The 24,218-nt window shown below is 35.3% G+C and overlaps 1 protein-coding gene across 5 annotated transcripts; it reads left to right on the forward strand.

Annotated features, from left to right (window-relative positions):
• The first annotated feature begins 602 nt into the window (after window positions 1-602).
• Window positions 603-22,267, forward strand: LOC117335138 (protein FAM227B-like). Of its 5 annotated transcripts, none has more exons than XM_033895076.1 (17): window positions 603-717; window positions 1,046-1,187; window positions 1,763-1,871; window positions 2,524-2,667; window positions 3,239-3,309; window positions 3,642-3,791; window positions 4,036-4,134; window positions 4,705-4,809; window positions 5,445-5,571; window positions 5,864-5,989; window positions 6,469-6,719; window positions 8,027-8,181; window positions 8,319-8,396; window positions 8,900-9,050; window positions 9,430-9,438; window positions 13,732-13,764; window positions 20,918-22,267. In XM_033895076.1, the coding sequence occupies exons 2-17, from the start codon at window positions 1,056-1,058 to the stop codon at window positions 20,990-20,992; spliced, it is 1,815 nt and encodes a 604-aa protein (XP_033750967.1). In that variant the 5' UTR covers window positions 603-717; window positions 1,046-1,055; the 3' UTR covers window positions 20,993-22,267. The 5 variants fall into 5 exon arrangements, with proteins under 5 accessions (XP_033750967.1, XP_033750969.1, XP_033750971.1 ...); XM_033895078.1 differs by lacking the exon at window positions 9,430-9,438 and adding an exon at window positions 11,521-11,543; XM_033895080.1 differs by lacking the exons at window positions 9,430-9,438; window positions 13,732-13,764 and adding an exon at window positions 11,521-11,543.
• The last annotated feature ends 1,951 nt before the right edge of the window (window positions 22,268-24,218 follow it).

Consider the following 24,218-nt stretch of genomic DNA (forward strand, 5'->3'; position numbering starts at 1 on the left):
GATGACTCCATTGAAGCTTGTTTCTGACAGAGAATTTTTTGCATAATATTCAACAGGAGAACAGGAATACTTTTTCATTGTCACTAATAGTTTTAACATCTCAAAATTTTACTTTTATACCACAGACACTACAGATTTCCAAAATATCTCTGATGCAAAGAAAATTTGCAAATGTATGAGGGGAGATAACTGCAATAAAATGTGCTTGTTTGGTAAGTTGTTGCTGACTAGAGGAGACTTGTCTCAAAATGACTTTGACTGTTCAGGGGGTGTTAAACCCAGCAAACAAATAATGAAACCAAATCGGCCTTTTAAAAGGTATGCAGATAAATCATTTGCCTGAGTTTCCTCTCGAAGAAACTAATAAATCATATGAAATTAAATACATGTACTTTCTTTTATATGAAATATCCAACGTTTTTGAACAAATATTTTTTAATCCAAAAGTGGTTTGTATATAGATATATAAAATGATGAGAAAGTATTAATTATGTTCTTATGAAAAGTAGCATCAAAAATGTTTGCTACATATTCTGTAATCGAACGGAACGAAGAAATTCTTACTCGAACGCACGCACCTGTTCAAGGGAAGTAATCCAAATACGAAAAGAAAATGGCGACGAAAGGCGTTCATAGCAACGAAGTTGCATATTAGATTTACCTTTGTGAAGCTATTCTCTTGGCATGTACTAGATAGAGATACGAAGATAAGATCAAGTAAGTATTGATATTTTAAATGTTTGATACGATACGATGATACACTGTCGGAGTTACTCATTAGACCGCTAATAAATGCCCGGATATGTCCTTTTAAAAAGATGTAGCTTTTACATTGTTTCGAAAAAAAAATCGCTTTTCAGCTCAAAGTTACTGTATTGAGTCTCCGGGATACAAATATTTAAACGTCATCTGAGCTCAAGGTAAATACATAATTCCATTGAGTACTTAAAAATTGTTTACTTTTGTTTATGTACACATGATTAGATATTATTTCAAGGCCTATGTTGGAATCCACAATTAGTTTGCTGTGTTTTATTTGTAACAGAGTATAAACCATGGATCCTCGTGTAGTGGCCATTATGGCTCAGCTGGAGATGAAGGATGAGGAGGATAAAAGCCCTGTTCCAGCACCGGAAAAAGAAAAGCCCCCAAAAACATTTGAGGAGTTCCTAAAGGTCGAAGGACTGGTGAGAATAGTTTCTCTAATCAAGATTTTTAGATAATTTTAATTGGGATCTGACCAACTAACATGAAATGATACAATTTACTATGTATCAATTATTTAGCAAATGACAGAATTTGTATGCCCCTTCTTTTTTGCTGATATCTATATCAATAACTATATATGAATGTATATCAAATCAGCACATCTTTTTGGTGAAAGTTTTGATTTACATCAAATATTTGTTGAAAAGATCGTAGTTTGAGAGTTGCATTAATTTGAATTAATGACATTGTACCACTGTTAATTTTTGCCTTTGAATGGTATGTGCATGTCTATATTATGTTTTCAGTGTTTATAATGAAGTTTGACTGCATATAATATTTTATTCCTAATTCTGTTCAACAACTTATTTGTACTGAATGATCTAGTAATGACTACCCAGTATTTTATTTTGTAACAATAGAACTTCCAAATACATAATAACATACAATTTTAAGATAGAATAAAGTTTTTAATTATTTGTTTAATGGTTCCTAATTACTACCACCCAGACTCATCAACTAAATGACTGATTAACACACTTGTAAATGTTTGTAGACAGAATGGCCCCAGCGTCTTACCTCAGAGGGGGCATTAGACCTGGAAGGGGAAATTTTACTGCTGGGATCACAGGAGGAAATTGCAGACCTCCTTAGGGAATCAGCCCGTATCCTTTTATCAAGATAATCAAACAAGACCGTTTTTCCTACCTTTGCTGTGATCCAGATTAGCTAACTAGTTGTTACCATTCTTCATTTACATTGATAAGAGATCGTTTAAACTGTAAAATTGATTGGATTGGTTTAGTTTGGTTTATCATAACGTCCTATTTAAGGATGGCTTCATCTGAGTGCTAAACAGGAGTAGCAACTACCATTTTTAAAGACTGGTATGTCTTTGCCAGGGGACAGAACCCAATTCCTCACAAGGGTGAACGCTCACCTAAAGTCCTAAAGTGAGGTATTGTCAAGGGAGACATGAGGAAGAAAGTTCAGAAAGAAGAGAAAAAATAAGATCCAAAATTTAGTTGCCACTTACGATCATGCAAGGGGGGCAGCAGGTATAATTCTTACACCCTGCTGGAAGTAGGCTATTGTTTTACTTGAATCTTAGTTTGAAACAAAGAAAAATACTGGTTTCACTATAAACATTATGTATTCCATATCAAAGAATTGTGAAAAGGCATGGTTTGAAAATATCACTACATGTATTGTTTTTATTGAGGGTAAGTTATTGTTATATAATATGGTACATCATTGAAATTCATCACCTGAAAATAAAACATTATAACTAGTATATGATTCCTTAAGAGAAACTAGCGCTGGGACTCAATAAATTGGAGGAACTAGAACTTCGACTTGATGAACTGGAAGAAAAATTACACTTTTACTCCGATCAGATAGTGTCTGAAGAAAAACAAGATCAGCATGGCCAGGATAGGTTGTTTTTCTCTCCGTCAAAAAGTAAGATAAATTTTAGTCAAACTAATATCATAATTCAGGTATCTGTATCCTAAAGATGGTATGTAAAATGCTAATTTGTGGTATATGTGTCAATGACTGCTGTACACTTTTTACATAGTTTTAAATTAGATATTATCATTACGAAAAAAATTACATTTAAGTGATTTGAGGGTAAAACACTCAGTTGATTTGAGGGTAAAGCACTCAAGTGATTTGAACATAAAACACTCAATTGATTTGAGGGTAGGTTAGAGCAATGTATTCTAATTAAAGGTAAGGGATCATTTGTGTATCTGTAAGTAATCACCTTTTTTCATTTTTTTTTTTTTTTTTAATTGGCAATTAGATTGGAATACATATGATATAAAAATGATGAATGTTATGTTCTAAGTATCCTTCATTTCTGATTCATGTACAATGGATGAAATAGAAGAAGATTTTTTTTGTAAGAAGTTTTTTCTATTTAGCTGCTTTATATTCTTATCACACAGTTTATTTTGTTGGACTTATGTCCTTTTTTGAAAAAAAAATTAAGAAATTTTCTATCTTTTTATTCATTTTTTAATTTCAGCTTTTCTAACAGAGATGTCCGAATCTGATGCAGTTAAGTCACATCACAGTGCCAGGGGTCACAAAACTATGGTAGGTCACTCAGAGGTCACTTCATATCTAGGTCAAAGGTCAATGGATTTCATTCTGAGGTTACAACAGAATATGAATGAGTATACTACCCAGTTATAGGTACAAACACGGCTCTTCTTAAAAATAATTACATTGGAATACAAAAAATAAATAGCTTGTGATGAGTAGTATTTTTATATTTCCTGTTTTCTAGAGTGTCTGGGATAAACTGAGTGTACAAAATGCTATAAACTTGGTACTTTTTTTGATACAATATCCAAGAATGAAGAATAAGATACATTTTACTGGTTTAAGAGAGGACAGTACAAAAATGTAATTTTCCTTTATAACAGGACTTTGCTGAATCAATGATGGAAACTAGGAAGAAGAGCCTGGAGTACTGCCAGTTCCCTGGTTTCCGCCATGGAGAACTGATAGAACTTCCAGGACAAATGGAATCTCCACCCATTCTTCATCGCGTCACAAAGGCACAGAATTTCAATGTATGTGTTGTTTCCTCATTTGCTCACTTAATTACCGTAAAATGTGATAGTTTAACCTATACAGACCAATTTAGTATGTACACCTTTCATTCAGATGGGGTTTTTTTCATCATTTACAGTAACATTGAATTATCTGTTTTTCAATCTTTGTTGTTTAGTAGACTTAAAAAATGTTTGATAATGACATTTTGATAACAAATGACTGATTTTTTTATTCAAAATATGTTGAATATATTTCTTACAGCCTGGGTTCAAGAAATTCTGGAAGAAACTGTTTTTGTCTGAGGCTTCGGTAGCCATGATGCAAGACACTTTCTGGTGGTTCTTCCTGAGTAAATATGATGTAAGTACAAAATCATTAGTGTTATTGTTGATAAAGATTTACTGTTGATGTCATTAAGGTATGACTTTTAATAACTGCACATCTCTTTTAAGATTCACTACATTATTTTCAATGCGTACTTTATCTCATGGTAGCTCTCTCATACTTTATATCATGGTAGCTTTCTCAATCAGTGAAAGTGAAAACCTGAAAAAAGAGTATAAAAAAAACAACAGATTTTCTTCCTCTGGATGATGTTTGTTTATTATTTTATAAAATTTTATTTGAAGAAAAACTAGACTATAAGAATATACATCATATGCAGTTATTTTTTTGAGAATCACATCTGAATTTTATAAAAACATGTTTTAATAATGTGTATCTAATATGAAAAAAAGAAAAAGTTGTTATCATCTTTTTAACAGTTTAAAAAAGAAAATGACCTTGAAACTGTGCGAGTCATCATATCAAATATTTTCAAATTAGTTAAAAGTTAATGTCCAGAAACTGGGTTTTCTGAAAGTTTAGATCAAATGTCCTCTAGGTTGCCCAAATAATGTGACCTTGACATTTATGTATTGTATATTTCAGCCTAATCGACAAGATGACCTTGACCTGCTGTTTGACAGAATTGCTGACAGTTTTGTTGGCCTTTTTACCAGTATTCATACAGATGTAAAGGACAAGTTTTTGGCTGTAAGTAATTTTGTATGTACATGTAGTACCTGTGTGTTAATGCTATCAAATAGCAGTTTATGTAATACTATTCATGATATTGTATTGTTTAACATTAGTATGAAAATTAAATTGTCTTTTTCAGATTGCATTTTGTTCATTTAAAATTAGAATACATGTAATTGCAGTGTTGAATTAGGTTTCTGTACTGAAATTATCTGTTTCAGTAAGGAGATTGAATATAATTTCCAGGTAGATATTTCTTTGCCATGAAAGATATTAATTCATTTTATCTTAGAGGATTTTTGATTTTTTTTCAATTATTTTATTAGTGTTTATCTTACTACCAGGGTAGTAAGGACATTGATTTCAGAAATACCTTTCATTTTTATTTTACTGAAGACATACGCATATCAAATTTTGCATGTGAATAACTTTTGAGATGAAAAATACCAAGTATATCAAGTGATACCAAATCATATGTAAATTGTGAAAGTTTCATGGCCTTTTGATAATTTTTGCTACTTAAGCATATGTCTGGTGTTTGGTGACTATAATGTATTGCTCAGACTACCTTGTAAGTTTTCACATATCTATATTTAGTTTTAGGTGGTTATTTGGTTGTTTTGATGTGGGACTATCTTGTATTTGTCCAGGTTTATCCAGACTGTCTGGCACAGGCTGTGTTTATGGCATACTGGGAAGCTTTCCCAGAATCCCGAGGAAAAATGGACGAACAATTCAAACAGGATCTCATTAATACTGTAGTGGAATGGATAACAGGTGAAATTCATTGATAAGAGTATTAACGGACTTATATTTTCATATTTTCTGAACATGTAACATGGATTGATGCTTACTACAATGTAAAAAAGATATTTATATGTTTGTCATAATTTGAGAATGATTTTTTTGTATGATTTTAGAATTAATTTCCATAAAATGCTTGAAAATTTCACCGACATTTATGACAATTTTCCTAATGGAACGGAAAAATGAGGTTCGCTTTTCTTGTATATATATATCTTATAAAAACAGTTGAAGAGAAGTGTATAATGAACATGACTGTTTGCAGGCCTTAGACCCATGCCTAATGTTTACAAGAGTTGGGATGTGAAACGAATGGAGGCCAAGCACCGAGGTGTGGAAAACCAGGGCAAGGACGCCAAAAAGATGATGGTCACTTCATTCAGCAATGACAGTCAGTACATGTATTTTATTTAAAATTTTGGGGTAAGGGGAGTGGGCAGCGTGATGCAGGTGACTTTAAACAAAGGACGCACAATATGTTTCTTAAGTAATTAACAAAATAATTCTTTTGTTTTCAATAAAAATCACCATCTTGATTTATCAACAGAATTATTTACATTTTTTTAACAAATATGTTTAGCAGGATGTCTGTCCATCCCTCTTTGTCCTTTTGTGTATCAGCTGTCTGTCTGTCTATATTTCTTCGTTTTTTATGAAGATTAACCAAATACAAATGTTGATTTTCTCTGGGTACTCCGATTTCCCCCACATTAAGACCCCCTCACATGTTTCCATCCAGGCCAACAAGCGTGATTAATATAACTTTTTTCGCAATCGTTGTAAAATAAATTAAGTTTACATTAAGTACAAATGTATATGAACTTTCAATTGAATATACATCTAAAGTTTAACACTGATTTTGTATTTTAGTGAAGCTTTCGTTAGACGTTGACTCCTTTAACAAACTGATAGACAAACTATGGGGTGTTGAGAACAACGGTAATGGTGTGTCCAATGGTCCAACTCCTCTCCCGTCACGCGAGGTCACCAAAATGACCACAGCCAGTAACTTAACAATGCAGAGTACCGGCATGGTGAATCAACAGTTTGATCAAAAGTTTTCACGGACCAGTCCATCCCGAATGGCCACTTGTGGCACCCCGCGGCGTAAACCTAAAGAGGTGAGTTTTATGAACCAGTTTCTCTGGCTTGGCCACTTGTGGGACTTATGTCATTAACATTAAAAAGTGAAGTCTCATTGACTTAAATGTGGCAGCTCTCATTACAGCAATTATTATTTCACTGATTTATTAAATTTATTAATTTCATTTGATTACCATAATGTTACTTTATTTTCAAGTTTTGCAATTTCAAATAATATCAAAAAAAAGTTTTTATTTTTGAATTAAAAAAAAAAATGTTTAAAGTTAATTTCCATTAAACAAGAGTATAAATTATGGAATGGGTTAGTTTTTAACTTAGGATACTGTAAAATTTACCTTCACACAAAATTTTGTTCAGTTTAACTATCCAGGAATTTGCATAACACGTGGGGGATTGGTAAGTATATATGCCTTTGTTAGGTAAAATTATTTGTCTTTATTTGAATTATTTAACCCAGATTTCTTTACAGTTTTATAAATACTGAAACGACAGAACCTCAGGCTCTAAGCAATTTGAATAAAAAAATCATTCTCCAGAGGATTGAAATATCATCTTCAGATAAGCACAGGAAGTGTTGTTGCTCTGAATACACGCAATACATTGTACAGTGTACTTTTTCGTGAATTGATTAGCAGTGTTTATATCAAGACATTGATCCTGACATAATGTCATTCATTTTCAAAAATAAAGAAAACAGGGTCAGATGTGTGAGGTTTTGTTGTTTTTGTTGAACATGACATTGTTAAAAACTGTTAGTTCCTGCTGTTCGTTAAAGTTTTAAGACCTACAATTTAAAGTGAAGTTTCTGTATGAGGATTATTTGCTCCTGACTGGAAGATTAGAGATGTCTGTTTGTTGTATCCTTGAGCATGATACTTTTTTTGTTATTCAAGTCTACCCAGCTGTACAAATGGATAACTTTTTTTTTCTGTACTCATGTTCTAATCTATCAAACTATCTAATGTGAAAGGTAATTTTTTGTGTCCTTAAACATATATAGCTCCTTTACCATCATACATCATTCATAATCCAGTTATTCATGACTATGAAAGGAAATAAATTATAGATTATTTCAAATATTATCTTGTATATAGTCAAAACCTAAATTATGAGACCACTTTTAGGGAAATCCTGAGAATTGTGTCCGAATAAATGTCCAATTAACATGAAAATAAATTCAACCATAAATTTTTAATTGTATTCACAGTTGGTTCCAGAACAGAGACAGCTTCTCCAACAAATTCTCTCATCCTTTAGCTCCTGACTTTGTACATTTGTAATCTTAATTTTGGTGAGGCCCTAACTATGTTTATTTGATCCACAGTCACACCAGATAGGACCAGGCCCTAACTATGAGCGTGTGATGTTCAACACCTCCGGAAGAAGCCCATTGATTTCTCACTTCCTCCATATGAGACAACTTAAGGACTTCCATCAACCTGGTCGAAAAGTTCGCCGGACAGAGATTGTTGGACTCCCATATCCTTTCCTAAATTTTGTATTTCTCAATGTTTTTGTCTTTATTTACTGCCTTTACAGTGTCATTAACTTGCTGGACATGTAATGCTTTTACTGCCTGTATTCACAAGTTACTGTTTATCCTTGACTCCACCCACAAAACCAGGTCCTACCTATAAACAACTCATCAAGAACTCGCTAGCCATGTCAGACGCTCTAAAGAAGGAATATCAAAAGTGAGAATAAATTAATCTTATTCGTTTTGAATAAGTCTATGGAACAAATAGAAATTTTGATTCAAAGTAAAAGATTGGGTTAAAGACAACAGAAGTGTACCTATTGGTATTGGGTTGTTGTTGGGCTTGTTAGGTTTTACTGTAATTTAATACGCATTGGTAGGCTTTTTACTAGACATGGTTTAGTTTTCAATAAACTATACAGTGAAATGAAAAGAAATATTTTTTTTCTTAAAATTTCTGTCGGTATTTAAATTAATCCATATAGTTGATTGACTAAATTTTGTCACCTCAAGTCTAATAAAGTGACCATTTCTTCTTAATACATGTATTTTATTTGTTGGGAAAAAAATCAACAAATTTGATGCATGATCTCATTATTTGAATCTTTTAAATCTTTTGTGAAATATTTCAATAATATGAAGATTCAAGTTATGTTCCATATATGTACTTGTTTGTGAATTAATAGTATGTAAAAAAAAGTTGATTAATCCTTTTTGTAGAATTTGTGATCAGACACATCAAGAAATCATGGAACTTGAACGGAAGCAGAGAGACACAAACAGGGAAATAAATCGTCTGAAGAGAGAACTTATGCTGACCAAAGACCCGTATCACCTCAAGATTCTCAGTGAGCGCATTCTCGGACTGCGGGTGAGTGTGTATCATATGATACTGAAAACCTACATGATATATTTAATGCTTGCCCTATCATCATTCATGATTTGATTTGAATTTGTCATCATGCTTAAACGTAGTAAGGAATATTTTACATTCTGAGCAGGTTTTATAGAGTTATTGCCCTTTGTTTATTTTTTCTAAAGCCAGAGTTTGTTTGGATTTAAGGGATTGCTAATAGTACATTACAATTTTATTTATCTATTTAGACATGCATTCATGTTATTATTTAATCTCAGATTTAAATATTCACAAAAATGAATGAATATATAATCAAACAATACATGTACATGCGATTTCCCAAAAAGCAAAATTATCATTAATAAATCATTTGAAATAATTCTTTTTATCAAAGGGTGGAAAGGTATGATTTCTGTATGACTAAAAAACATATTTACATGTACTGTACTTAATGTGATGTTATATATAAAACAATTATAAACTAAATTATTATGTATCCTGTTGAGAGTTCACTTACCCTTACCATATTTTACCTGTAATTAACCGATGTGTATATACACCTAGAGATGGACGCCATAGCCCTGTCTCTACATCATTAGACTAATACAACCTCAGGTGAAGATCAAAGGAGTGAGGGTCTGATCCCTACACAGGTGATGATCCCAGGTGTGTGGTTCAATCCCTACCCAGGTGATGATCCCAGGTGTGGTTCAATCCCTACCCAGGTGATGATCCCAGGTGTGTGGTTCAATCCCTACCCAGGTGATGATCCTAGGTGTGTGGTTCGATCCCTACCCAGGTGATGATCCTAGGTGTGTGGTTCAATCCCTATCCAGGTGATGATCCCAGGTGTGTGGTTCGATCCCTACCCAGGTGATGATCCCAGGTGTGTGGTTTGTTCCCTACCCAGGTGATGATCCCAGGTGTGTGGTTCAATCCCTACCCAGGTGATAATCCCAGGTGTGTGGTTCAATCCCTACCCAAGTGATAATCCCAGGTGTGGTTCAATCCCTACCCAGGTGATTCACATTTCTTGGTAAGCTATGGTCATAGAATTTTTCCTGTGCTGTTGTGGATGTGTTCTTGGGCAGGCACCTTAACCACAATTGCTTTGTATAGCATGCGACAGTCATCCCATGTATTAGTTTGTGAGGTAGCCTCAAGCTACTACAACTACAAAGAGACCACATTTCAAAATGATCCTGGGTTTTACAGGGTGATGAATCCAGCAAAATAAAGGACAGAAACATTTTAATTCCATAATAAAACAGGAATTTGGCTGCAGTTTTTTTAAAATCAGAATGAAAAATAACAAACAATGTTTATATAGATATATTACAAGGTACAAGTGGTATTTATGGATTAGTTACAGATAAAATATGGTAAAATCTAAAATATATCAACCATCCTACCATACCTAAAATATGGTTTATAATATCCACTGACGAGTGAGCAAGAATCATTTACAAATGTACATGTTGTATAAATTTGTCAAAAAGTATCTCCAGAATATGCCTTTTGGAGAATGATATGGTTCAATCATTCTATGAAACTGACAAATTCTGTATCAGATGTACAAGAGTAAAGATTCTGTTTATCATATGACAAGAATATCTCCAATTAACAGGTATATTGGAACATTTTACAAGATGTATCATAACATTGCAGTTTACTTCAATGAAAACCAAAAAAAAAATCAGAAAGTTTTGAAATATATAAACAGAAGAAAAAAACAAACAAGTCATATGTTAAACTAATTTTACTTATTAAATATTACTTTTAATTACATGAACGCTTAATGATGCATGATATGACAATTTGATACGTTTTGGTGATTGTACATGATGATGACAATTGTGTGATTTGTCGTGTGATGGTTTAGTGGTTGTGTGATCATACTTTGGTGATTGTATGAAAAATTAACAAACTACTGTTTACCAGAATGTTCCCAATCTGAAATCTCTCTTGCTTTTGAAAAGTTTACAACTATGTTTTAATTTTGATGCAAAAAATCATCATTTAATCTTAATATAAAAACCATCATAATATTAAAACTGATTCCTATGGTCCAATGCAAGTTTATTTTGTTAAATCATGGTTTAAAATGACTTGACAGGTGATTTGGTCCAAAAACATTAGAGGCAGTTCTGGGCCTTAGTTTTAAAAGAGTTATATATTCTAGTATATTGTATATTGTCCTTACATGCAGATTTACAACAATTTTTTTTCAGTCAATAAAACAAACAAAAAAACAAAAAAATAAAAACAAAAAAAATGCATACTGACAGTACGTACATATTAAAAAAAAAAAAAGAAAAAAAAAAGACTTGAATACAGTGAAGACCTGATGGGAACCGACATGTTACATATATACAGACTTTATGTAGTTGTGGTGAAGGTTAAGTGGGATTTAAAAATTCCTTTTCTTCAGTGAATCATTTTACTATTTCTTGTTTCTACATATGACATCAAATATCCGTTTCAGAGATATGGTTCCATCGATGACTTGTAAGTGGTTTAGACAATAAAACAGGCTATGGGCTTTTGTTTCCTGCAGGGAATGCAAGTTGAACTATTGTTACATAATCTTTTCTTATCATGAAGTAATTTATAATACAAAAATACAATATCCTTCAGTGTGGAGTTTTATTTTCAAAATTGACTTTTAATTGCTATAGATTTTATCTTAGATATTAACTCTCTGTATGTTAACGGGAACTTTATTTTCATATTTTCTTTGAAAGAATATGATACTGGTGTTGATAACATTATACTTTAGATGGTCAGATGGATTAACATTCTATTCTTCTTTAAACCTGTAAGATGATACCAGACTGATATGTTGCTCTGTAATAGTTTAGATATTTGCAGTGGAACCTTGGTAATTTAGATAATTTTTCTCCAAAATATCGTTCCAGATTGTAGAGAATTTTTTTTTAATTGATTGCTTCTAAATGGTACAGAAATATCTGTGGCAGAATAATCTCTCCAGATAACCAATGTTCCACTGTACACAAATCTTAGAAACATAGAATTAGTACCATATACTGTGCTATTTAACTTTGACTGGTCACTTGACCAGAGTACTAGTATTGATTGGTCATTTGCTGGTAATAATGATTTTATGGTCATTTTGATCATAATATATATTCCGTCTATTAGACGGGGACTGTCATAAAAGGCAGGGAGTCAATTTAGACAGAATTTCTTTATATACAGGATTTATTATAGACAGGGATTCCAGACTGTCATAAAAGGCAGATAGTCACTTTAGACAGAATTTCTTTATACAGGATTTCTCCTTTAACTTATCCAATAGGATAAACAGAACAAAAACATATGAAATGGAAATATATTTCACAGCAACAGAGCTACCACATGATTTAATCAAATCAAATTACATTTGTCAAACATAAAGACAATGTAATTGATATTATCCGTTCCATAAAGCTTTCAAAGACATTAGATTCCAACAAATTAAATATACTCTAATTTAATGAGTTATACCCTCAAACTATCGACAGCAAATTAACCTTATAATTATAAAAAATTAATGTACATTTACATGTTTGACTTAATGACGAGCCCAGGTACTAAGCCACATGTAGGCCCGACTTGCCCACGCGTACATGCAAATATACAAATAGCGCCACCTATTAGCATAACATATCAAGGAGAAAATAATTTCATCCTAATTGCATACAAATTTTAAAATAATATTGATTATAGACAGGGACTCCGGACTGTAACAAAAAACTGTAATAGTCACTATAGACAGTGTGTCATTATATACAGAGTTTATTATAGACAGGGACTGTCACAAAAGGCAGGGAGTCACTTTAGACAGGGTGTCATCATATGAAGGGTTTATTATAGACAGGGACTGTCACAAATGACAGGGATTAATTAACAGGAAGTCATAAAAGATGTGGTTTATCATCATACATTGTACAATGACTTATGAGAGACCGGATTCAATATAAAGAGTCATTATGGACAGGGAGTCATTATTATAGGGTATCAGTATTGACAGGGTTGTTAACACTATACATACATATATGTGTATATATAAATACACTGTACTACAAACAGGTTCTACTGTATATATTCAATATTATATAATATTTCTGATGAATTCTCCATGTTATATAATAAACAAAACAAATATTCTACATAACACATCAGATGTTCTGACTTCTAATAACTTATTTCTGGTGTCTTAACTCCACTTTCATTTGTGACTTCATAGATATATGATACATATAATATACCTTCTTCTAATTGACCGAAATCAGTATTACAAAAGTAACTTGGATGAGCATGTTTTTATGGTGTCAGTTTGCCATGTCCTAATGTATGGAATCTACCTTTGATGTAAGTCGTAATTCTGATTTTTTTCGTTCAGACAAAAATGTTAATGATCATCTTCATTACCATATTATGGTGCATTACTAGATGCAAGTGCATTTTGTTTAAAAGAAATGCTAGAAAATATACTTGATATGTAACTTAGTAAATACAGGTTACTATTTATTGTAGTTAATCAACGATGTGTGACATTTTAGATTATCAATAAATAGCAAGTAGGACGTTATTGATGCTAACTGTATCTTTTTTTTTGTGCTTGCTGCTTCGGTCTCAATAGTAGAAACATGTTGCCATGAGTTACATTTTTGTTATATGTTTGCTTTCACAGGAAGTATCCCGACAAGGAAGGAGAGCATCGAGTGTAAACATTAATTTTATCCATTCTTTACTACTCCACGCAAGCGTATTACCTCCCTTTTTGATCTCATTTCTTTTGTGTTACTTTTCACCCAATTACCTCCCTTGTGTTCATACCACAGAGTTATTTCCCTTTATGTTCTCAATTCTTGTGTGCTACTTTTCACCCAATTATCTCCCTTTATGTTTTCAATTCTTGTGTGTTACTTTTCACTCAATTACCTCCCTTTATGATATCATTTCTTGTGTGTTACTTTTCACCCAATTACCTCCCTTTATGTTATCATTTATGTGTGCTACTGCTACTTCTCATCCGATTGAAGTAGCACTAGCTCAGTTGGTTAAATATAACTGGTTACATAACCTCAGGTAAATGTCAGAGACATGTGGTTCAATACACCATACCCATGGCAGTTTGTGTTTCTCATGAAGCTCAGAAACACACCGTCTGTACTATCATTGTGTCTTTAGGCAACACACTTTTCCCTAATTGTTCTGGATGGCATGCGGCAGGCCTCCCATTTGTTCATTGAGTTACCAACTACTTCAAGGAGACCCCGCTTCAAAATGACCATGACTCCTCACGGGCTGATAAACCCAGCAAACAAACAAATTTCATCCAATTACCTCCCTTGTACTCATACCACAAAATTATCATCTTTGTGTTCTCAAAGAGCTTTTTTGACATACAAAGTCATCACCAAATGTGTTGTTACCAAATTATCCCCCTTTAATATGTGATTTCTTACTGATTTATTTCACTTTGTATTTTACCTCACCATTTGTCAGTTTAATTACTATGTAACTTTCATTTAGGCTGGTTACCAATGTGAAAAATAATGTTTGTCCCTACTTCCCTATTCATTCATTTCCAATCAAATTCTGTAGCTTTCACAACAGAGAATTAAATAACTATATGTAAAGGTCTCTGTTCACATTGAGAGTTAATGTTATGACACCATGCAGCAGCATATATGGCTCTAGCTACAATATTCCTTTTAATTGATGACATGCCACCTATTTTCTTTCATCACTGTGTGGTCTCACAAATTATCTCCCTTTTTCACCAAGTTATCTTGGAAATCACTGAGTTTCCTCCCCCTGTATTGTTTCCCTCCTTTCTAGTGTTAAGTTAACTCCTCTTGTTCAACACTCTCCTCTACTTACTGCATGGTCAACTCTATGTTTGCATGTCACCTAAAATTAGTAAGAGATATATACATGCATGCAGCTGAAAATATCTCATGATAACTCAATTTTTAACAAATTTGTTAAGGCTTATAGGACCAGTAAAAATTATCTAATTATCAAGACAAAATTAAAGTTACAGAAAGGTAAAATTTGTATTTACTTTGTGATATTTTGAAGTGAAGTGAAGGTGAAGATGGTTTAGAGATAGATATGGTATGAATGATAATACAGATGTACACATACTATTTTATTATGTCTCCCCAATAAATTCAAATGAAGGGAGACATATCATTTACCTGTTTCTCCCAATAATTTCTTGTCTGGGCCATACTTTCTAAACAGTTGAAGATAACTTGACCAAACTTTCAGTAAACATGAACTTGCATCACCTTTAGATGATGTGCAGTGCCCTGATGTTTGGTCACTGTGACCTTTACCTCAGGTTCAAGGTCAAAGGTCAAATAATTGCATATTTTCCCAATAATGTTTGTCCAAGCAATAGGTTTTAAACCATCTAAAAAAAATTATTTTAATGAAAAATTTGCTGTTTACCTTTTTTATCACTGACAAAGTGCATAGCTTTGTCATTGAATCATTGTGACCTTGACCTCAAGGTCGAATGTGTGCAATAAAATTCAATGCCAAGTAAGGAAGAAGGGGAGACATATATTTTTGTTCACAAGAATAATCTCTAGTTTATCTGAAAATTTTGTGGCTTACAATATGTAATTTCTATACATGCTACAAAAGATTTATTGCTATAGTGTGTCCGTTAGCAACTGTCGGAGAGGAGAACACAGGGAATTGGCACAAAATCCCAAACTACGGTCCACATTTCATGAACATATATATATAATAGTAATATACTATCTAATACATATAATACAGAAACAAGTCCCTGTGGAGGAGAAGTCCTCCACATCAGCTATTTTGCAATTGTTGTAAAACGAATAAAATTTACATTTTTAATAAGTTTTGTTGGATTTAAAACAAAATAATGTCTTTATTTCACCCTTTATATTTTTGTTAAGTATACCAAGTTGTTGTTTGAATATCATTTTGAAAGAAAGAAAAACACTGGAATATCATAAAAAATCTAAAACCTGTCATTAACGAATTATTACTTTCAGATAGCATGTCTTTTTGCAATTAAAAAGAATACCTTTTCTTACATACATTTTGTATACATGTATATCTTTTCTATCGCAACTTAGATACAGTGTACTTATAAGATTCACAATTTACTATTTTTAGGTTATAAAACATAACTTTTCTTTGTACTAAATGAAATCTGTGTTTATGCCAGTTCGTAAAGCACACTATAAGCTACAAAATTATCATTTGATTTTTTGAAGTGTTTGTAGTCCCATTTCATGTAATATAATGATAATTATAAATCATGAGCAATCTACATCAAGTGGAGAAAAATGAAAGGCCTTTTTACTTATAAATCTATTTCATGAAATTTACGTGGTGTTTAAAACGTTCATGTAATGTACACATAATGCATGTTGGTTACATAATAGATAAGTACATCTAACAAAGGGTTTTTACAGGATTTTTTTTTTCTCTTTTGAAGGTTGCAAAAAAGTAATTACTGACAGAAAACTTGATTATATCAGTAACACCTTTGTGATTATAGCCATCTGTCTGAATATCAAGACAGCGTTGATCTTCAGTCTAAATAACTCGCTTTCGTCTCGTGTCTGAAGGGATTCAGATGTTACCTAGAAACAAATTAGAACAAGGCCTAACTACAGCGCGCAGTAGGCTACCCATCAGAACAAGGCCTAACTACAGCGTGCTGTAGGCTACCCGTCAGAACAAGGCCTAGCTACAGCCGTGTTGTAGGCTACCCATCAGAAAAAGGCCTAACTACAGCTGTGCTGTAGGCTACCCATCAGAAAAAGGCCTAACTACAGCCGTGCTGTAGGCTACCCATCAGAACAAGGCCTAACTTCAGCCGTGCTGTAGGCTACCCATCAGAAAAAGGCCTAACTACAGCCGTGCTGTAGGCTACCCATCAGAACAAGGCCTAACTTCAGCCGTGCTGTAGGCTTCCCATCAGAACAAGGCCTAACTACAGCCGTGCTGTAGGCTACCCATCAGAACAAGGCCTAACTTCAGCCGTGCTGTACGCTACCCATCAGAACAAGGCCTAACTACAGCTGTGCTGTAGGCTTCCCATCAGAACAAGGCCTAGCTACAGCCATACTGTAGGCTACCCATCAGAACAAGGCCTAACTACAGCTGTGCTGTAGGCTACCCATCAGAACAAGGCCTAACTACAGCTGTGCTGTAGGCTACCCGTCAGAACAAGGCCTAACTACAGCTGTGCTGTAGGCTACCCATCAGAACAAGGCCTAACTACAGCCATACTGTAGGCTACCCATCAGAACAAGGCCTAACTACAGCTGTGCTGTAGGCTTCCCATCAGAACAAGGCCTAGCTACAGCCATACTGTAGGCTACCCATCGGAACAAGGCCTAACTACAGCCGTGCTGTAGGCTATACATCACAACAAGGCCTAGCTACAGCTGTGCTGTAGGCTACCCATCAGAACAAGGCCTAACTACAGCCGTGCTGTAGGCTACCCATCAGAACAAGGCCTAACTTCAGCCGTGCTGTAGGCTACCCATCAGACCAAGGCCTAGCTACAGCCGTGCTGTAGGCTACCCATCAGACCAAGGCCTAGCTACAGCCGTGCTGTAGGCTACCCATCAGAACAAGGCCTAACTACAGCCGTGCTGTAGGCTACCCATCAGAACAAGGCCTAACTACAGCCGTGCTGTAGGCTACACATCAGAACAAGGCCTAACTACAGCCGTGCTGTAGGCTACCCATCAGAACAAGGCCTAACTACAGCCGTACTGTAGGCTACCCATCAGAACAAGGCCTAACTACAGCCGTACTGTAGGCTACCCATCAGAACAAGGCCTAACTACAGCCATACTGTAGGCTACACATCAGAACAAGGTCTAACTACAGCTGTGCTGTAGGCTACACATCAGAACAAGGTCTAACTACAGCTGTGCTGTAGGCTACCCATCAGACCAAGGCCTAACTACAGCCGTGCTGTAGGCTACCCATCAGAACAAGGCCTAACTACAGCTGTGCTGTAGGCTACCCATCAGACCAAGGCCTAACTACAGCCGTGCTGTAGGCTACACATCAGAACAAGGCCTAACTACAGCCGTGTTGTAGGCTACACATCAGAACAAGGCCTAACTACAGCTGTGCTGTAGGCTACCCATCAGAACAAGGCCTAACTTCAGCCGTGCTGTAGGCTTCCCATCAGAACAAGGCCTAACTACAGCCGTGCTGTAGGCTACCCGTCAGAACAAGGCCTAACTACAGCTGTGCTGTAGGCTTCCCATCAGAACAAGGCCTAGCTACAGCCATACTGTAGGCTACCCATTGGAACAAGGCCTAACTACAGCCGTGCTGTAGGCTACCCATCAGAACAAGGCCTAACTACAGCCATACTGTAGGCTACCCATCAGAACAAGGCCTAACTACAGCTGTGCTGTAGGCTTCCCATCAGAACAAGGCCTAGCTACAGCCATACTGTAGGCTACCCATCGGAACAAGGCCTAACTACAGCCGTGCTGTAGGCTATACATCACAACAAGGCCTAGCTACAGCTGTGCTGTAGGCTACCCATCAGAACAAGGCCTAACTACAGCCGTGCTGTAGGCTACCCATCAGACCAAGGCCTAGCTACAGCCGTGCTGTAGGCTACCCATCAGACCAAGGCCTAGCTACAGCCGTGCTGTAGGCTACCCATCAGAACAAGGCCTAACTACAGCCGTGCTGTAGGCTACCCATCAGAAAAAGGCCTAACTACAGCCGTGCTGTAGGCTACCCATCAGAACAAGGCCTAACTACAGCCGTGCTGTAGGCTACCCATCACAACAAGGCCTAGCTACAGCTGTGCTGTAGGCTACCCATCAGACCAAGGCCTAGCTACAGCCGTGCTGTAGGCTACCCATCAGAACAAGGCCTAACTACAGCCGTGCTGTAGGCTACCCATCAGAACAAGGCCTAACTACAGCCGTGCTGTAGGCTACCCATCAGAACAAGGCCTAACTACAGCCGTGCTGTAGGCTACCCATCACAACAAGGCCTAGCTACAGCTGTGCTGTAGGCTACCCATCAGACCAAGGCCTAGCTACAGCCGTGCTGTAGGCTACCCATCAGAACAAGGCCTAACTACAGCCGTGCTGTAGGCTACACATCAGAACAAGGCCTAACTACAGCCGTGCTGTAGGCTACACATCAGAACAAGGCCTAACTACAGCCGTGCTGTAGGCTACCCATCAGAACAAGGCCTAACTACAGCCATACTGTAGGCTACCCATCAGAACAAGGCCTAACTACAGCCGTGCTGTAGGCTACCCATCAGAACAAGGCCTAACTACAGCCGTGCTGTAGGCTACACATCAGAACAAGGCCTAACTACAGCTGTGCTGTAGGCTACCCATCAGACCAAGGCCTAACTACAGCTGTGCTGTAGGCTACCCATCAGAACAAGGCCTAACTACAGCCGTGCTGTAGGCTACACATCAGAACAAGGCCTAACTACAGCCGTGCTGTAGGCTTCCCATCAGAACAAGGCCTAGCTACAGCCGTGCTGTAGGCTACCCATCAGAACAAGGCCTAACTACAGCCGTGCCGTAGGCTACCCATCAGAACAAGGCCTAACTACAGCCTTGCTGTAGGCTACACATCAGAACAAGGCCTAACTACAGCCGTGCTGTAGGCTTCCCATCAGAACAAGGCCTAACTACAGCCGTGCTGTAGGCTACACATCTGAACAAGGCCTAACTACAGCCGTGCTGTAGGCTACCCATCAGAACAAGGCCTAACTACAGCCGTGCTGTAGGCTACCCATCAGAACAAGGCCTAACTACAGCCGTGCTGTAGGCTTCCCATCAGAAAAAGGCCTAACTACAGCCGTGCTGTAGGCTACACATCTGAACAAGGCCTAACTACAGCCGTGCTGTAGGCTTCCCATCAGAACAAGGCCTAACTACAGCTGTGCTGTAGGCTATAAATGTCTGAAATAAAAAAGATAAACAAATAAGATCTGATGTATATATACTGTGACTTTGTGTGAAAAATGTCAAAATATAGTAAGAAAAAAATCTAGTCTCGTAATTCTAGTGCTATTGTTATTCTTAGTATATTTTAAACAAACATGAAATATTATTCTTATAACACAGGTGTTGGCATGCTGTTTTCTTAATAAAAAATAAACATAAGATGATGTTTCTTTTTACATAATAATTGAGGGAAAAAAAAGAAATTTGCCACCAAAGAAGGCTGCCAGAATTGTATAAAAACCATTAAGTCTCCAGTCAGACTTAATATATACCATCGTTTCTCTAAGGAAATTCACATCAGACGTTGTAAATTCTTCTCATAGCATTGAAAATACAAAATGTTCAACATTCCCTACCAGTTTTTATCACTGAGATTTCACTGCTATGATAGGAGCTAATAATTTCTCTGATTTGTACAATCCATACTTATATCTTTTATTACAGTTTTTCATGAAAAAATGTTTTGTGTACATGTTGAAATGTTCAATTTGTTTCCAGTAAAATAAAAAGCTTTCATAAAATTGAAAATAACATAAAATGGAGAAAAAACACATCTTCATTACTGTCGTGGCATTTCCATTATAAAAGAATTTGATGTTATATCATGTTTTTCTGTCTATACAATAGGAATTTTTATTTATAGTATACTGTCGACAATAATGCTAATTAATATATATCTTATTTCTGTAGACAAAAAATTATTATGAAACTTCACAAATATTTTGAAAATTATGAATTTGACATTTTAGTTAGTAATTTTTCTAGTTGGATATTAATTTTTTTGTATATATATATTATAAGGTGTTTTATCCTTTGGTATAAATGTGTTTACTTACCTTATCTAACCTGTGCTAATTATAGGATAGGGAACGAGAACTGACCCTACTTGATGGTGATGGTGATGGCAGTTTCCATGGAAATGAAGATGAGAGTTAAAATGGTTGAGCCTCATTGCCAGTGGTGCACAGATGTCACAGATTCCTGCTGAAAGTTTCCTTTTTGACACAAAATACAACTGAGAATTTCTTATGGACACAAAATACAACTGAGAATTTCTTATGGACACAAAATACTTCTGAGAATTTCTTATGGACACAAAATACTACTGAGAATTTCTTATGGACACAAAATACTACTGAGAATTTCTTATGGACACAAAATACAACTGAGAATTTCTTATGGACACAAAATACTACTGAGAATTTCTTATGGACACAAAATACTACTGAGAATTTCTTATGGACACAAAATACTACTGAGAATTTCTTATGGACACAAAATGCTACTGAGAATTTCTTATGGACACAAAATACAACTGAGAATTTCTTATGGACACAAAATACAACTGAGAATTTCTTATGGACATAAAATACAACTGAGAATTTCTTATGGACACAAAATATTACTGAGAATTTCTTATGGACACAAAATACCACTGAGAATTTCTTATGGACACAAAATGCTACTGAGAATTTCTTATGGACACAAAATATTACTGAGAATTTCTTAGGGACACAAAATACCACTGAGAATTTCTTATGGACACAAAATATTACTGAGAATTTCTTATGGACACAAAATACAACTGAGAATTTCTTATGGACACAAAATACAACTGAGAATTTCTTATGGCCACAAATACAACTGAGAATTTCTTATGGACACAAAATTCAACTGAGAATTTCTTATGGACACAGAATACTACTGAGAATTTCTTCATAGACACAAAGTACTTCTAAAAATCTCTTCATGTGTATAAGGGAAATTATGGTTAAAGATGTCTTGATGGAACCAAAGTAGTTTTGCCACTGTTGAGAATTTGGGGTAAAGTGATGTTAATATCATTTTTTGGAGGCAGATGACATTTAAAGAATTTCTTTCCAGTATGTACTTTGCATACATGTTACCTATTAAGAAAGTCTTTCAGTCAGACATTATGATATTTTATACTTTGAAAAATAGGGATTTTTAATTGGATGATAATTATAATGTTATATGTTATAAGATTAGCATTAAAGTTTTACTCATTTTGTTGTACTTTTGAAAACGTTGAGAGAAAACGAGTTTGTGAATGAAGGGACATATAAAAAAGGAGAAATGGTAAGATTGGAAGAAGAATGAAAGGAAGAAAACGAGAGAGCAAGAGAGAGAGAAAGGGTTGTGGGGAGGTTGGTTAGTCCAGACAAACAAAATAAATGTGTTGTGCATGTACAGTGTTGTTGTTGATATGAAACTGAAATTCAATCTGTTTTATCACAATGTTGATTACATCTCTACGTTAATGGACTTACATTATTTTAAAAGTACATGAACAAGAGTAAGTTCACATAGATACATTTGATATTTTACAATTAAAATTTTAATCTAAGGAAACCCCATAAATGTCAAATTGACGACAATAACTACGTAATTGGATAAGGGAGAGAAGGGAAGTGAATATACGTGATTGTGTATGTCTTCAGCAAATTCCGTAAAAAAAAAACTAAGGTATGTCGTGAATCTGCCAGGACTTTATGACCCTCCGAGAACATCTCTCGGTTATCGGAAGAGTACTAAAACCTCCAACTGTATTAGCGGGACCTATGAGATGTCCATATTAATTAAGTCCTATTGGAAATGTTCCGAAATGTTTGGAAGCTCAACAAACGAGACTCTGGCTGATGAATACATTGCTATAAGTACAAGTGTTAAGCGGTTTCTTCTTACAGAAAATTCCCATCCTGATTAATGATATCGTATATATACCATCAAGTTCAACGCTATCGTTATTCTTGTCCATTCGGATCGCATGTAGATTTTGTTTGCGTTTTTTTCAAGAACTTCTACAGAAGATATAAATTGTATAAAGCAACTTGTTATCACCACGATATCGGCCACGCGTAATTCTCACAGTTCTCTTCTACGAAAACCAAAGAAAAAATGAAAAAAAAAAAAAAAAAATAGAAAAAAAATTAGATAACATTCTGTAACACATATTTATGATGGATTGTTTGGTTAATTTTTAGTTAGTGATGATATCAATATGTAACCCTCGTTTGAATACTTGGAAGTAATTAAATATCGCCTCGCTGTATACCAACCAGCAAAGGAACCAGCGCCATTTCAACACCGACAGCTGCACATTTCGGCACTGATACGATTTTTGGTTGATTTTTAGCCCCTTGTTACCCACACATGATGCCTTGGAGTATTCAAATTAAATCGTTTTCTTCAAGGGAAGGGAACGAACTAATCAATAAGTTAACGAACTGTTTGGAACACCATGAGAAGTGACATCTTGTCTGACAATAATTCAAGGTTTTGTCTTCCTAAATATCCATTTGTACAGTAAAATGGGAACGTCATTTCTCTTGTGGGCATATTTTATAACGTCATTCAAATATATAGCGGATACCCAATGGCTCCCCGGTGAATATACATCAATAGATTTTCTATTTGTTTGACGAAAAAGAGGGCTACGTGATAGAAGGACCACCAGTTCGAGTCCCAGCACGGGCGCTGTGTTGTATCCTTGAACAAGATACTTTGACTCGGTTTGTTTCATTCGACTCGGCTTTAAATAAGTTCGTGGTAGGACTGCAAAAACTGTCGTGTGTAATCTGTTAGCGCGAAATTGGCAGCTCCGGCTGCACACTCCCCATTGGCTTGTTGCTAAACGTAGGATATAACTATCAACCATGGATAATGATTTGTGAGCCGCTTTGAGACGGTTATGTTGGTGTGATATAGCGGTTTATATAACATACGAAGGTGTTACCAGGGAAAGTGAGACAGGAAACTATCCATTTGTGTCTCGTCAATATGGAGCAGAATAAATAAAAAATATATTTTAATTATGGGCCACACATTATTCGCCTTCTGGTGATAACGGGATACAGATAGTGAGCTAGACGTTTTAATTCCGGAACAAGTCGAGGAGAAAACATTTTATTATATAACTCATTTATGCGTAATCGATTTGTCTGTAAATCATGGTACCAGACAAACGTACAGAAGAACATGTGACCATGGATCAACGTTTCGATGGCTTATCGAAGAGTTACCTCGCCTAGACTGTCGACCACCATATATCTCAAACGTAGACTTTTCAGGAGAGGCTATCGAAGGTCGATTGAATTAAGTATAATCACGGATAAACACCATTTATAACCTCATTCCACGG

The sequence above is a fragment of the Pecten maximus genome, chromosome 9 (assembly GCF_902652985.1).
Source record: "Pecten maximus chromosome 9, xPecMax1.1, whole genome shotgun sequence".
Classification (NCBI taxonomy): domain Eukaryota; kingdom Metazoa; phylum Mollusca; class Bivalvia; order Pectinida; family Pectinidae; genus Pecten; species Pecten maximus.

Excerpts from the sequence above, each read along its gene's own strand:
- LOC117335138 (XM_033895076.1), top strand. The coding sequence starts at position 1,056 with ATGGATCCTCGTGTAGTGGCCATTATGGCTCAGCTGGAGATGAAGGAT. Across the intron at positions 1,872-2,523 it reads CCTCCTTAGGGAATCAGCCC|CGCTGGGACTCAATAAATTG; the intron begins GTATCCTTTTAT and ends AAGAGAAACTAG. Across the intron at positions 3,310-3,641 it reads CCAGGGGTCACAAAACTATG|GACTTTGCTGAATCAATGAT; the intron begins GTAGGTCACTCA and ends CCTTTATAACAG.